The sequence below is a fragment of the Panulirus ornatus genome, chromosome 11, assembly GCF_036320965.1.
Source record: "Panulirus ornatus isolate Po-2019 chromosome 11, ASM3632096v1, whole genome shotgun sequence".
NCBI classification, from domain to species: domain Eukaryota; kingdom Metazoa; phylum Arthropoda; class Malacostraca; order Decapoda; family Palinuridae; genus Panulirus; species Panulirus ornatus.
Genome location: NC_092234.1, coordinates 36,922,462 through 36,938,120, shown reverse-complemented (window position 1 = coordinate 36,938,120; position 15,659 = coordinate 36,922,462). Strand labels below are relative to the sequence as shown.

At 40.5% G+C, this 15,659-nt stretch overlaps 1 protein-coding gene across 1 annotated transcript in view; it reads right to left on the bottom strand.

Annotated features, from left to right (window-relative positions):
- The window catches only part of LOC139751405 (uncharacterized), a 171,029-nt gene that overhangs the window by 50,714 nt on the left and 104,656 nt on the right, over positions 1–15,659 (bottom strand). The window contains exons 4-6 of the mRNA XM_071666792.1: positions 14,977–15,087; positions 8,116–8,214; positions 7,605–7,706 (exon numbers count right to left, since the gene is read on the bottom strand). Of these exons, the coding sequence (XP_071522893.1) occupies positions 7,605–7,706; positions 8,116–8,214; positions 14,977–15,087 (312 nt within the window). The remainder of the gene's footprint in view (positions 1–7,604; positions 7,707–8,115; positions 8,215–14,976; positions 15,088–15,659) is intronic.

Genomic DNA, 15,659 nt, shown 5'->3' with positions numbered 1-15,659 from the left:
TTGAAAATATCATATCTGATACACCAGTTGGAAAAACTGATCGTGTAATACTTAAGTTTGATGATGTGATAAGTGAGTAAGTTAAAAGAGCAGAGATGAGACAAGTTAAAAAGGAGATATACTCATGGAAACTGCAAAACGTAACACTATCTGTGGTAACATAAATGAGTTCCACAGCCAGAAACCAGGGTATTGTGGTGAAGGATCTGTGAAATTTACAGCTTAGTAGTAGGAACTTGGGTACCTTTATCCTTACGCACCAAGGAAAGATTAAAAAAGAGGGAGGAATGGTACAATGAAAAATCTCAAAAAGCAGAGGAGCTTCAAAAATGTGTTGTAACAAAGATGTAGGTGGCACCTGAACTAGCCAGCATTTTTCAGGTAAAAGGGAGCAAGGAACAAGTACAGCAAGATAAGAAAAGAGAAACAAAGAAACCTTGAAAGAAAATAATATTGTGGACAAGGTGGGAGTAAATACATAACATTTCCTAAAATTCATAAAGAGTAACCTGTTAGTTAAAGAATAGCTGCTCAGGAAATCTAAGGGAAGAGTTCTAGATGATTCTGACAAATTGAAAAGTGTTTATGTAGTGGAAGAAACAATAGCACAAACACCAATAAGATGTAATGGGGAGGAATTCTTAGAAAGCATTAAGTGATATGGAAAACATGAACAGAACGGTAAAAGAACTTGATCCATGCAAGGAGGCCCATGACCCTGATGAAATTTCACACATGTTGAAATGCTATCATTATTTATATTTTATCATACTTGCTTACCATTCCCCACATCAGCAAGGTAGTGCTAGGAAACAGACAAAGAAAGACCCATCCACTCATGTACACACATATATACTACATGCCCATACACTTACATATACATGCATACATCAACAAAGGGGGTGACTGTATTGTTGACTGGTTGGTAAGGTTATTTAATGTATGTATGACTCATGGGGTGAGAAAGTATCATTAAATTTTAGGGAAAAGGGAGCAAATGGGAACTTCAGTGAAGGAGGTTAATGGGGAGGTGATAACAAGTAGTGGTGATGTGAGAAGGAGATCCATTGGAGTGAGTATTTTGAAGGTTTGTTGAATGTGTTTGATGATAGAGTGGCAGATATAGGGTGTTTTGGTCGAGGTGGTGGGCAAAGTGAGAGGGTTAGGGAAAATGATTTGGTAAACAGAGAAGAGGTAGTAAAAGCTTTGTGGAAGATGCAAGCCAGCAAGGCAGCAGGTTTGGATGGTATTGCAGTGAAATTTATTAAAAAAGAGGGTTACTATATTGTTGCCTGGTTGGTAAGGTTATTTAATGTATGTATGACTCATGGTGAGATGCCTGAGGATTGGCGGAATGCTTGCATAGTGCCATTGTACAAAGACAAAGGGGATAAGAGTGAGTGCTCAAATTACAGAGTGATAAGTTTGCTGAGTATTCTTGGTAAATTATATGGGAGGGTATTGATTGAGAGGGTGAAGGCATATACAGAGCATCAGACTGGGGAAGAGCAGTGTGGTTTCAGAAGTGGTAGAGGATGTGTGGATCAGATGTTTGCTTTGAAGAATGTATGTGAGAAATACTTAGAAAAGCAAATGGATTTGTATGTAGCACTCATGGATCTGGAGAAGGCATATGATAGAGTTGATAGAGATGCACTGTGGAAGGTATTAAGAATATATGGTGTGGGAGGCAAGTTGTTAGAAGCAGTGAAAAGTTTTTATTGAGGATGTAAGGCATGTGTACATGTAGGAAGAGAGGAAAGTGATTGGTTCTCAGTGAATGTAGGTTTGCGGCAGGGGTGTGTGATGTCTCCATGGTTGTTTAATTTGTTTATGGATGGGGTTGTGAGGGAGGTGAATGCAAGAGTTTTGGAAAGAGGGGCAAGTATGCAGTCTGTTGTGGATGAGAGAGCTTGGGAAGTGAGTCAGTTGTTGTTCGCTGATGATACAGCGCAGGTGGCTGATTCATGTGAGAAACTGCAGAAGCTGGTGACTGAGTTTGGTAAAGTGTGTGAAAGAAGAAAGTTAAGAGTAAAAGTGAATAAGAGCAAGGTTGTTAGGTACAGTAGGGTTGAGGGTCAAGTCAACTGGGAGGTAAGTTTGAATGGAGAAAAACTGGAGGAAGTAAAGTGTTTTAGATATCTGGGAGTGGATTTGGCAGCAGATGGAACCATGGAAGCGGAAGTGAATCATAGGGTGGGGGAGGGGGCGAAATTCTGGGAGCCTTGAAGAATGTTTGGAAGTCGAGAACATTATCTCGGAAAGCAAAAATGGGTATGTTTGAAGGAATAGTGGTTCCAACAATGTTGTATGGTTGCGAGGCGTGGGCTATGGATAGAGTTGTGCGCAGGAGGGTGGATGTGCTGGAAATGAGATGTTTGAGAACAATATGTGGTGTGAGGTGGTTTGATTGAGTAAGTAATGTAAGGGTAAGAGAGATGTGTGGAAATAAAAAGAGTGTGGTTGAGAGAGCAGAAGAGGGTGTTTTGAAATGGTTTGGTCACATGGAGAGAATGAGTGAGGAAAGATTGACCAAGAGGATATATGTGTCAGAGGTAGAGGGAACGAGGAGAAGTGGGAGACCAAATTGGAGGTGGAAAGATGGAGTGAAAAAGATTTTGAGTGATCAGGGCCTGAACATGCAGGAGAGTGAAAGGCGTGCAAGGAATAGAGTGAAATGGAACAATGTGGTATACTGGGGTTGACGTGCTGTCAATGGCTTGAACCAGGGCATGTGAAGCATCTGGGGTAAAACATGGAAAGTTCTGTGGGGCCTGGATGTGGAAAGGGAGCTGTGGTTTCGGCGCATTATTACATGACAGCTAGAGACTGAGTGTGAACGAATGAGGCCTTTGTTGTCTTTTCCTAGCACTAACTCGCGCACATGAGGGGGGAGTGGGTTATTATTTCATGTGTGGTGGGCTGGCGATGGGAATGAATAAAGACAGACAGTATGAATTATTTACATGTGTATATTCATGTATACGTTGAGATGTATAGGTATGTATATTTGCGTTTGTGGACGTGTATGTATATACATGTGTATGTGGGTGGGTTGGGCCATTCTTTCGTCTGTTTCGCTGCGCTACCTTGCTAACGTGGGAGACAGCAACAAAGCAAAATAAATAAATAAATATATCAACATATACACTTATACATACGTATACATACGCATACACAGCCGTGTACATATAAACACATTAACATATTCATACTCACTTGCCTTCATCCATCCCTGGTCCCACCCCACTCCACAGGAAACAGCATTGCCACCCCCTGCATCACTGAGGCAATGCCAGAAGAAAGGACAAAAAGGCCACATTCATTCATACTCAGTCTCTAGCTGTCATGTGTAATGCACCAAAACCAGAACTCCTTACCCACATCCAGGCCCCACAGAACATTCCATGGTTTACCCACGATATTTCACATGCCCTTTTTTAGTACATTGACAGCACGTTAACCCCTGTACATCCTTGTATACCATGTCATTCCAATTCACTCTATTCCTTACATGCCTCTCACCCTCCTGCATGTTCAGGCCCTGATCGCTCAAAATCTTTATCACTCCATCCTTCCACCTCCAATTTAGTCTCCTACTTCTCCTTGTTCCCTCCACCTCTGACTCTTTCACTTCGCACACCACCCCACCCAAAACACCCTACATCTGCCACTCTATCATCAAATACATTTAACAAACCTTCAAAATACTCACTCCATCTCCTCCTCACTTCATCACTACCTGTTATCACTTCCCCACTTGCCCCCTTCACTGATGTTCCTGTTTGTTCTCTCGTCTTATATACATTATTTGCCTCCTTCCAAAACATCTAATTATTCTCACCAAAATTTCATAATACTTTCTCACCCCAACTCTCATTTGCTCTCTTTTTCAACCCTTGCACCTTCCTCTTGACCTCCAGCTGCTTTCTCATCTAGTCATTTGCACTCTTTTCTTGCAAGTATCGTCCAAATGGCTTTCTTTTCTCTTTCTTCACTCATTCTCTCCATATGTCCAACCCATTTCAACACACCTTCTCCTGCTCTCTCAACCACCCTCTTTTTATTACCACATATCTCTCTTATACTTTGCCATTGTACAAAAGCAAAGGGGATAAAAGTGAGTGCTCAAATTACAGAGGTATAAGTTTGTTGAGTATTCCTTGGAAATCATATGGGAGGGTAATATTGATTGAGAGGGTGAAGGCATGTACAGAGCATCAGATAGGGGAGAAGCAGTGTGGTTTCACAAGTGGTAGAGGATGTGTGGATCAGGTGTTTGCTTTGAAGAATGTATGTGAGAAATACTTAGAAAAGCAAATGGATTCATATGTAGCATTTATGGATCTGGAGAAGGCATATGATAGAGTTGATAGAGATGCTCTGTGGAAAGTATTAAGAGTATATGGTGTGGGAGGCAAATTGTTAGAAGCAGTGAAAAGGTTTTATCGAGGACATCACACACCCATCGTAGACTGACCTTCACCGGGAACTGATCAGTCTGCTCTCTTCCTACTCATACACATGCTTTACACCCTCGATAAAAACTTCTCTGCTTCTAGCAGCTTACCTCCCACACTGTATACTCTTAAGACCTTCTACAAAGCATCTTTCTCCACCCTGTCATATGACTTCTCCAGATCCATAAATCCTACATACAAATCCATCTGTTTCTCTAAGTATTTCTCACATACATTCTTCAAAGCAAACACCTGATCCACACATCCTTTACCACTTCTGAAGCCACACTGCTCTTCCTCAATCTCATGCTCTTTACATGCCTTCACCCTCTCAGTCAATACCCTCCCATGCAATTTTCCTGGAATACTTGACAAACTCATACCTCTGTAGTTTGAATACTCACCTTTATCCCCTTTGCCTTTGTACAATGGCACTATACATGCATTCCACCAATCCTTAGGCACTTCACTGTGATCCATACATACCAATCCTTAGGCACTTCACTGTGATCCATACATACATGGAATACCCTTACCAATCAATCAACAACAGTCACGAGCACCCTTAATAAATTCAACTGCAATACCATCCATATCTGCCACCTTGCCAGATTTCATCTTCTACAAGGCTTTCACCACCTCTTCTCTATTCACCAAATTACTCTCCCTGACTATCTCACTTTGCACACCATCCCAACTAAAACACCCCACATCTGCCACTCTATCATCAAAAACATTCAAGAAACCTTCAAAATACTCACTCCATCTCCTCCTCACTTCATCACTACCTGTTATCACTTCCCCACTTGCCCCTTTCACTGTTATTCTTGCTTGTTCTTTCGTCTTGGGCACATTATTTACCTCCTTCCAAAACATCTATTCACTCTCACTAAAGTTTAATGATACTCTCAGTTGCCCTCTTTTTCAACCCTTGCACTTTCCTCTTGACCTCCTGCTGCTTTCTCTTATACATCTCCTGGTCATTTGCACTCCTTCCTTGCAAGTATCATCCAAGTGCTTTTCTTTTCTCTTTCACTAAGGACTTTACTTCTTCATCCCACCACTCACTACCCTTTTTAATTTGCCCACCTCCCACCTTTCTCATGCCACATGCATCTCTTGCACATGCCATCACTGCTTCCCTAAATACATCCTATTTCTCACCCTTTACCCTCACCTCATTTGCTCTTACCTTTTGCCATTCTACACTCAATCTCTCCTGGTACTTCCTCACATAAGTCTCCTTTACAAGCTCATATACTCTCACCACTCTCTTCTCTCCGACATTCTCTCTTCTTTTTTGAAAACCTCTCCAAATCTTCACCTTCGCCTCCACAAGATAGTGATCAGACATCCCACCAGCTACCCCTTACAGCACATTAACATACAAATGTCTCTCTTTTACATGCCTATCAATTAACATGTAATCTAATAATGCCCTTTGACCATCTCTCCTACTCACATACGTATACTTATGTATATCTCTCTTTTTAAACCAGGTATTCCCAATCACCAGTCTTTTTTCAGCACACAAATCCACAAGCTCTTCACCATTTCCATTCACAACACTGAATACCCCATGTACACCAATTATCCCCTCAACTGCCACATTACTCACCTTCACATTTAATTCACCCATCACTAATACCCAGTCTTGTGCTGAAATGCTGTTTAGATTATTGCTATAGAAATACACAATGCTAAGGCAAAGGAAAAGGTCAAGAAAGGAGACCAGGGGAGGTGCTGAGATACAGACCAGTCTCACTGACAAGTATGGTCTGTAAGGTAGAATAATCAGGAGTAGAAACAGAAATAAACATCTTTCTGAAGAGGAAAAATGAACTTAGTGAGAGGAAAAACTGTTTCAGGGAAAAGAGGTCATGTGTATCAAATGTGTCAGAATTCTGTGAGAGAGTAAGCTCAGTATTGGTTTAAAGAGAATGTTGGGTAAATTGTTTATACCTGTACTGCCAGAAAGAATTTGACACTGTGCAAGAGGCTTATTAAGAAACTGGATCACCAGGCAGCAATAAGGAGGAGACTCCTTAAATGGAAAGATTATTTTAGTGTAAGAGAATATAAAGTGCATGTCAGGAAGGGTTCTGTTGTGGGACCACTATTCTTCTTAATCTTTGAGAATGACTCCTAACAGATTATCTTTGCAGATTATGCAAAGGTCATGAGGGATTGTAAAAGTAAGGAAGATTACATCAATATACAAGGGGACCTAAACAGACTCAAGAATTTATCTAATTCATGGTTGATGAAATGTATCCTGAGTAAATGTAAAGCAATGAGGATGGAATGCATTGAAAGAAGGCCTCAATATGAATATTATCAAGCAGGAAATGAGCTGCAGGAATGTGTGTGTGAGAGGGACTTTGGAGTCGGCAGTGTTCTTTACCTGTTGCTACAGTCCAACATTAGGAAAAACATTAAACAAGACAAAAGCTTTCTATTGGTAAATGTTAGAATAACATCCAAGTATATGGAGAAGGAAATATTTCGTAAGGTTTTCTTACCCTACATAAGGCCAAAACTAGAGTATGTTTCTCATATTTAGTTACTAAACACTGAGAAGTGCATAGAACTAATAGAAAAGGTCCAGAGGAGAGCAACATGGATGGTACAGTGCAAGAGGTAAGAGAGCTGATTAACAAGGAAAGGCTAGATGCTTTAAATTTTCCCATCAAGAATGAATGAAGTTTGAGAGATTACCGATACAAACTTCTAATTTTTTAAACCAAAATGTTGATGTGTTAAGTAGTGGATGAATGGAAGAGAAGAAACTGAAGGAGAAAATTGTAAATGTGGAAAGCCTACATAAGTTTAGGCAGTTGTAAGATACTGAGAAGAGAAAGTTTAAGAGATTGGGTTTCGCAAAAGTAGAACTTCTATCTGTTGCAGCACAAATAGGTGGTTATATATACAGACTTGCCACAAATAATCACAGATGGAAATACTCATAGACTCACTCATAGATGAATAAAACCCAATAAACACCAAATGCTAATGATGTGATATAAAGGATGAGAGTAAATATTGCAAAACACATATATAGAATACATCAGAAAAAGTCTTAAAAAAATTGGCTATTCATGCCTTGTTTGGGCTACGTTAGTGCTAAATGTCCACCAAACTTACGTGATTCTGGGGTGCGAAAGTCGACTTTTGCTTTGTGATCTGATAACATTTGGACAATTTCAGGGAATCTGTTCCAGGTGGCTATGAAGAGAGCTGTATAGCCTGTGGAAATAATGAGAAATGTTGAACACACACATAAGATTTGATCAAGTGACCTATTATGTATGAGTGTTATAAAGCTAAGGTACAGGGTAAGTATCTGGCCAAACTGGTCAGACAGTCACTCACTTAACCCAGTCTTGTAAACCAATATCCTCTATCTTTGAAGCTCTAAAACTCTGCCATCTTATTAATCTTAATTTGCAGTTGGAATTATGAAAAAAGAACACGGTTAATTTTTTACAGTGCCTTCCTAGTGGAGTAACTCATTACTTTTCTCAACTTTAGACAACTTGTATAAAAATTTGATTTGGTATTCTGCACAAACACAGGAAACCAGGAGTAAGGCATAACATGGCTGTCTATAGACACATCAGGATTTATTGCTATATTTAAGGTGGGTGTAACCTACCTCCTGCAGTCATGATGTTTGGGTCAGCCTTCTTCTCCAGTAACATTTTAACACACTCCTTGTTCCCAATCTCTGCTGCCAGGAAGATTGCAGTCTTTCCTGCAGGAGTAACATGAGATAGTGATTAATTCAAGCAAGTAATCAGACATCAAGTGCAAATCAATACCATTGCTAGAGCTTAGTCTGTTTCACAGGTGCTGTAATGCAACTTTTACGTCTATAAACTTAGCAAAGCCAAAATACTTCTTTCTGTAGCAATTTCTTTTTATCAATGCCCCTCATTGGATCTTCAACAGGATGCAGTACAGCGATGGGTAGCATGAGGTATGCTGCTGTGTGTATATAATAAGGATCTCTTTGATGTACCTACATGAGATATTTATTGGAGAGACATATTTTACAACACTCAGAGTGGTGTGGCACCTGCAGGATATTCAGCACTATTTAGTTTCTCACTTTCTCCATCATCCTGTCATTCTTTCTTTTTTCTTTCAAACTATTTGCCATTTCCCACGTTAGCTAGGTAGTGTTTAGAACAGAGAACTGGGCCTTTGAGGGAATATCCTCACCTGGCCCCCTTCTCTGTTCCTTCTTCTACTGTACAAGACTCAGAAACAAACTGGAAAACATTTAGTGATGGTCTGAGTACTATAAACAAAAAGCAGGTATCCAACCTACTTACATTAATGACTGGTAATGTGAAAGGAATGAAAATTACTCATGAAATTTATTCAAAGAAAATGGAAAAGGAGGGAAGAAGGAAAAATAAAAATGTAAGCTGGGATGAAGATGAAAAGAAAAGAATTCATACAATGTAGGAATCAGAGTGTGTGTAATCATCTATTTGTACTGTATGGGGAGGTAGTTTTACTCTTTTGGGACTCCACTTCTTGAACTTTCTCTACCATCATACAGTCTGTTAAATTCATGTATGCTGTCTTCATTAACTAAGTCTTTAATCAATCTGTTCCATTCATCCACCACTCTTATACTATAAAAGTATTTCTTTACAGTTTTTTTCTTCATTTCATGTACATGAATATCCTATGGTTGCTCTTATCCCGACTTTGTTGATCTCTTTTGAAAACTTAAAGGTTGTAATCGGGTTAACCTTTGGTCTTCTCTTTTCTGAGGTGGGTAAATTAAAGTCTACAGCCTTTTGCTGTAAGCTAGCCTTCTTATTCTGGAAACATCTATGTTTCCCCCTTCTGAGCATTCTCTATGAGCTCTTTTTTGCTCCTTGTGGTGCGGTAGAATATGAAAAGCATGCTGAATATTTCCTTATCCATATAAAGCTATTCTGATATACACAAACAGGCAGTTTATCCCCTTAACTATTCCTCTAGTATGAGACTCTGGTGACAGGTTAGGGATGACATGTACTTCCAAGTCCTTCTCACTCATAGAATCATGAAACTTATATGCTGCTAGTTAATACTAATAATAATGTCATCTTTCACTTTGTCCCATCCTCGTTACTCCACATTTGCTCAGGTTGAATTTCATCAACCACATTTCAGACCAACTTTTGAGTCTGTTTAGGTCCCTTTGTAAGCTGATGCAATTCTCCTCACTTTTCACTTCCCTCATGACCTTTACATCATCTACAAACATATTCAGATAGGATTCCATACCTTCAGGCAAGACATTCGTATAGATCAAGAAGAGTAATGGTCCCAGAACCAAACCTGGTGGCACTATGCTGGTCACCTCAACCCATTTGGGAAAGGCTCATCTGACATTTGTCTTTTGTTTCCTACCACTGAGATAATCTATCCATCGTCGGGGTTTCCCCATTATTCCTGCTTGGTGATTGAGCTCCTTAATCAGCCTCCTGTGTGGTACATTATGAAGTACTTTCTGGCAGTCCAGATACAGACAGTCCACCCAGCCTTCCCTTTTGTCCAGGACTAAGTGCACTCTCATAAAACTCTAAGAGGTTAGTTACACATTACCTCCTTTCCAAAAATTATGCAATCTCAATTAGAAAATTTCTCCTCCACAGAAAGTCATTCACTTGCTTTCTAATAATCTTTTTCAGAGCATAACACGCCTTACTCATTAGTGAGATGGGTCTGCAGTTCAAGGCCTGTACCTAGTTTTATTTCTTAAATATGATACGACATTAGACATTTCCCACTCCCTTGGCACTGTGCCTTTCTCCAGTGACATTTTGAAAAGTAATTCAGGTGGTTTGTCTAGCATATCTACACACTTCTTTGGCATATATGATAAAATTTCATGAGGACCATGAGCTTGTACTGGTTAAATCCTTTTAATATTCTGTTAACATCTTTTCCATATATCTTAACGATTTCTAATACCTCCTCCCCATTCCATCTCACTAGTGTTAGGGCTGTAATGTGTTCCACTGTGAGAACACTTTTGAACTTGCCATTCGACTCCTCACATCTCCTTACATAATCCTCTACAATTTTTCCCTCTAAATCCCTTAGACAGATTAGCTGCTTCTTAAGTGACTGCTAATTAATTTATGGATAAATTTTGGATTTCTAGCTGACTTGTCCACAGTATTCTTTGCAAAGTTTTCTTGTTCTTTTCATATTCACTTGTACTCTTTCTGTGTGCTCTCATACCTTGCAAGTGCTAATTGGCAAGAGTGCCATCTCTAGCTTCATCATTGTTCATCTCTAAGCTCCTTTGCTTTGTGACATCTTTTATTAAGCCATTCCTTCTTTCTTATAGTTTCCTCTCTGTTTTACTCCTGCCTTTACTCCTCTGTAAATTTTACTGAATCTCTCCTCAAAAAGCCCTGGTTGCTGGTTTCTGAATTCCATTTCCAGTCAAAATTGCAATAGAAATTTCTGAGGTTTGTGCAGTTTCTATGATTATATCTTTATTTTTTTTGTCTCACCTCTGCTCCTTTAATATCCTCTCTTACTACATATTCAAACTTGAGTGTTACATGATCACTTCTTTCAATTGGTGTATCTTATATAATGTCTCAATATCCATGCTAGTATGAGTGAATATAAGATCTAGTAATGATAGTGTATCAGTCCCTCTCATCCTTGTACTACTGGTGTATCTATATAATGTCTCAAATATTCATGCTAGTATGAGTGACTATATGATCTAGTAATGATAGTGTATCAGTTCCTCTCATCCTAGTATTCTCCATGACATGTTGATGCAGAGATTATTTCTTTATGCACTCTAAAAGCTTGTGTCTCCATGTCATTATGAGACTTCAAATTTCCCCAGTCTGTATCTTTGTGATTGATATCCTTTGTTATCAGAACTTTACCATCTCTAAGAAGCGAGTGTTTCACTGTTTCATGTACCAAACTGATTGTTCCTTTATTGTTATCAATGTATATTTGTTCTGGTTTATTGCAATTTTTTTTGAGGATTATATACTAAATACAGCATTATGCTTGTCTCCCTATTGTTACTGTTCCCATTATGTAATGTCTGAATGGTCCACTTTCCCAGCTGTCTTTTATAAAGGGGAGTAATCCCCCTCCTTTACCTTCTATTTCCTTTCTTGCTATCATGTATTCCCTCTGGAAACTTCCATTGTGGGGTGGCCACAGTAAAGTCTCCACTTATCCCTGTCCTTACATGCCTCCCTCACATACACCATTTCATATATTCTTAAAACAGAGACCAAACTGTTGCAGCATATTCAAAATTGGAGCAGTGCTTTGTCACACATACTTAAAGGCAGTTTTGACAGACTGAAATAGTTTGCCTTCCTTATGATACTTCTCACATGATGTTCTGGTGACAAGTTTAGTATGATATCAACACTTGGGTCTTTTACAGTTAAACTGTAATAATGAATTTCTCCAATATCAAACTCTCCATCTAATTTGCGTAAATCACTTCCCATCTATAGAGCTCTGTATTTTCCAAGGTGAAATCTTATTAGCCATTTGTCCAAAAACTGCTGCATTTTGCCTATGTCTTTCTCAGTATTTCATAATCCCTATTACTCCTTACCTCTTTCATGATTTTAACATCATCACCAGACATCTTTGAACATGAATCCCCCTCATTTGGCAATCATTTACATAGGACAAAAGAAAAATTATCTAAACACTGAGCCCTGAGGGACCTTACTTGCCACCAATATGCATATAACCTGTGTTCTATGTTTTCCACCAGTTTGGTAGCTGTCAGTCTATTTGAGGAGCCTTTTTCTGACCCCAGCTAGGATGTCTAGCCTCATCAACAGTTCTGTGGGTACAATATCAAAGGTCTTCTGGGTAGTCCAAGGATATTAAATCTACTCATCCTCCCTTTCTCTTGAGGATGTTGCTTTCTTATACAGAGCCAGAAGATTTGTTAAGCATCATACCTCTCAGAATCAATGTTGTCCTCCACTTAAATGGCTTTTGCCAGTCAAGAATTACCCAGTCTACTTCATGATCATTCTCAGGGCTACTTCCCTATCACCCTTTTTAAATACTGGTATAACATTAGATCCCTTTTACTACGGCAGGGACATGGTCTTCACTGAAGATCTTCATCATCTCTAGTTTGACAAGGGTACCGATGACAGTGTGATGGTGCAAGTGTGGTGGTGAGCATGTGATAGTGAGATGATGAAAGTGTGCTGGTGAGCATGTGATAGTGAGATGATGAAAGTATGCTGGTGAGCTTGGATGATGGAGACTCTGATGGTGATCATGCAGTCGTCTGTATGTGAAGGTGAGTGCGATGGAGACAACTCAATTAATTTTTGTGATTACTTAGCACAAGATCCACTAGATAGGTTCCTTCTGCTGTCAAAACTTGAGAATTCCAGGGTACTGTCCCAGAGAGTAGGTGTATCGAGAGTACAGAGTACGGCAGCCGATGTGATGAAGGAAGTCAAGATTCTGCCCTACTATTAGAGTCTAGATGATAAGCTCACCAGAGTGTCTCTTATGGTCTTATCTATATGATAAGCTCACCAGAGTGAGTGTCTCCTATGGTCTTATCTAAAGATGATAAGCTCACCAGTGTCTCCAATGGTCTTATCTAGATGATAAGCTCACGAGAGTCTCCTATGGTCTTATCTGGATGACAAGCTCACCAGAGTGTCTCGTATGGTCTTATCTTGATGATAAACTCACTAGAATGTCTCCTATGGTCTCATCAAGTTGTCAAACTCACTTGAGAGTTTCCTCTGGTCGCCAATAGATGTAAGACGCACTATAATGTCTTATATGGTTGTTGAGTATTCCTGGTAAATTATATGGGAGGGTATTGATTGAGAGGGTGAAGGCATGTACAGAGCATCAGATTGGGGAAGAGCAGTGTGGTTTCAGAAGTGGTAGAGGATGTGTGGATCAGGTGTTTGCTTTGAAGAATATATGTGATTAGCAAATGGATTGTATGTAGCATTTATGGATCTGGAGAAGGCATATGATAGAGTTGATAGAGATGCTCTGTGGAAGGTATTAAGAATATATGGTGTGGGAGGCAAGTTGTTAGAAGCAGTGAAAAGTTTTTATCGAGGATGTAAGGCATGTGTACGTGTAGGAAGAGAGGAAAGTGATTGGTTCTCAGTGAATGTAGGTTTGCGGCTGGGGTGTGTGATGTCTCCATGGTTGTTTAATTTGTTTATGGATGGGGTTGTTAGGGAGGTGAATGCAAGAGTTTTGGAAAGAGGGGCAAGTATGAAGTCTGTTGGGGATGAGAGAGCTTGGGAAGTGAGTCAGTTGTTGTTCACTGATGATACAGCGCAGGTGGCTAATTCATGTGAGAAACTGCAGAAGCTGGTGACTGAGTTTGGTAAAGTGTGTGAAAGAAGAAAGTTAAGAGTAAATGTGAATAAGAGCAAGGTAATTAGGTACAGTAGGGTTGAGGGTCAAGTCAATTGGGAGGTGAGTTTGAATGGAGAAAAACTGGAGGAAGTAAAGTGTTTTAGATATCTGGGAGTGGATCTGGCAGCGGATGGAACCATGGAAGCGGAAGTGGATCATAGGGTGGGGGAGGGGGCGAAAATTCTGGGAGCCTTGAAGAATGTGTGGAAGTCGAGAACATTATCTCGGAAAGCAAAAATGGGTATGTTTGAAGGAATAGTGGTTCCAACAATGTTGTATGGTTGCGAGGCGTGGGCTATGGATAGAGTTGTGCGCAGGAGGGTGGATGTGCTGGAAATAAGATGTTTGAGGACAATGTGTGTTGTGAGGTAGTTTGATCGAGTAAGTAACGTAAGGGTAAGAGAGATGTGTGGAAATAAAAAGAGCGTGGTTGAGAGAGCAGAAGAGGGTGTTTTGAAATGGTTTGGGCACATGGAGAGAATGAGTGAGGAAAGATTGACCAAGAGGATATATGTGTCGGAGGTGGAGGGAACGAGAAGTGGGAGACCAAATTGGAGGTGGAAAGATGGAGTGAAAAAGATTTTTTGTGATCGGGGCCTGAACATGCAGGAGGGTGAAAGGAGGGCAAGGAATAGAGTGAATTGGATCGATGTGGTATACCGGGGTTGACGTGCTGTCAGTGGATTGAATCAGGGCATGTGAAGCGTCTGGGGTAAACCATGGAAAGCTGTGTAGGTATGTATATTTGCGTGTGTGGACGTATGTATATACATGTGTATGGGGGTGGGTTGGGCCATTTCTTTCGTCTGTTTCCTTGCGCTACCCCGCAAACGCGGGAGACAGCGATAAAGCAAAAAAAAAAAAAAAGAAAAAAAAATGGTTGTTAGCATATGTTCGACGGACTGGAAGTGTCTTCTGTAGTTTTTCAAAAGATGAAACTATATAGTGTCTCCTGACCATAAGATAGACTTAATAGGGTCTCCTATGGTGATAGCTAGATGTCAGACCTACTCAAGTTGAGTGTGGAATAAAGACTTCCAGGTAGGAGGGGACTAGACAAAAGTGCAACGCTTGAGCGACTCACCTGACTGACTCTGGTGGTTGACGACGGAACCGGCTTCCAGGAGGCGCCTCACAATGCCCGTGAAGTTGCCCTCAGCCGCCCACAGCAGCGCCGTGTACCCTTTTCTCTTCCCTGCGAACATGGGACAGAAACGTCAGAGTTCCATGGGCCTCCAGACACACTCGACCAGATGATTCCTTATCACTACAGATCAACAGTGACAGGTCTGGTGAAGTTTGTCATGACTGAGGATTACGTGTGATGGTGTTGTAATAATCTCCGTATCAATACGAGTTCTTGTTTAGGTGAATGAAAAGGAGAAATATTGTCGGAAAGACATCTGATTCGTTCCTAAAGCAGCTCACAACGTGGAGTGTGCACCACCATAAGGAGGGAGGCTGGTAGTGTGGGCCTGAACAGACGTAGAGTGAGCAACACCATGTGGAGGGAGGCTGGTAATGTGAGTCTTAACAGACGTGGAGTGAGCAACACCATGTGGAGGGAGGCTGGTAATGTGGGCCTGAATAGACGTGGAGGGGGGCTGGTAATGTGGGCCTGAACAGACGTGGAAGGAGGCTGGTAATGTGGGCCTGAATAGACGTAATGTGTTGGTAAAGTGGACCTGAGCAAAGCGACCGTAGAAGCAGTTCCTAGTATCGAAGTGGGTTTGCTGCCTGATGACCTGGTGTTGCCCCGTCGTGTGA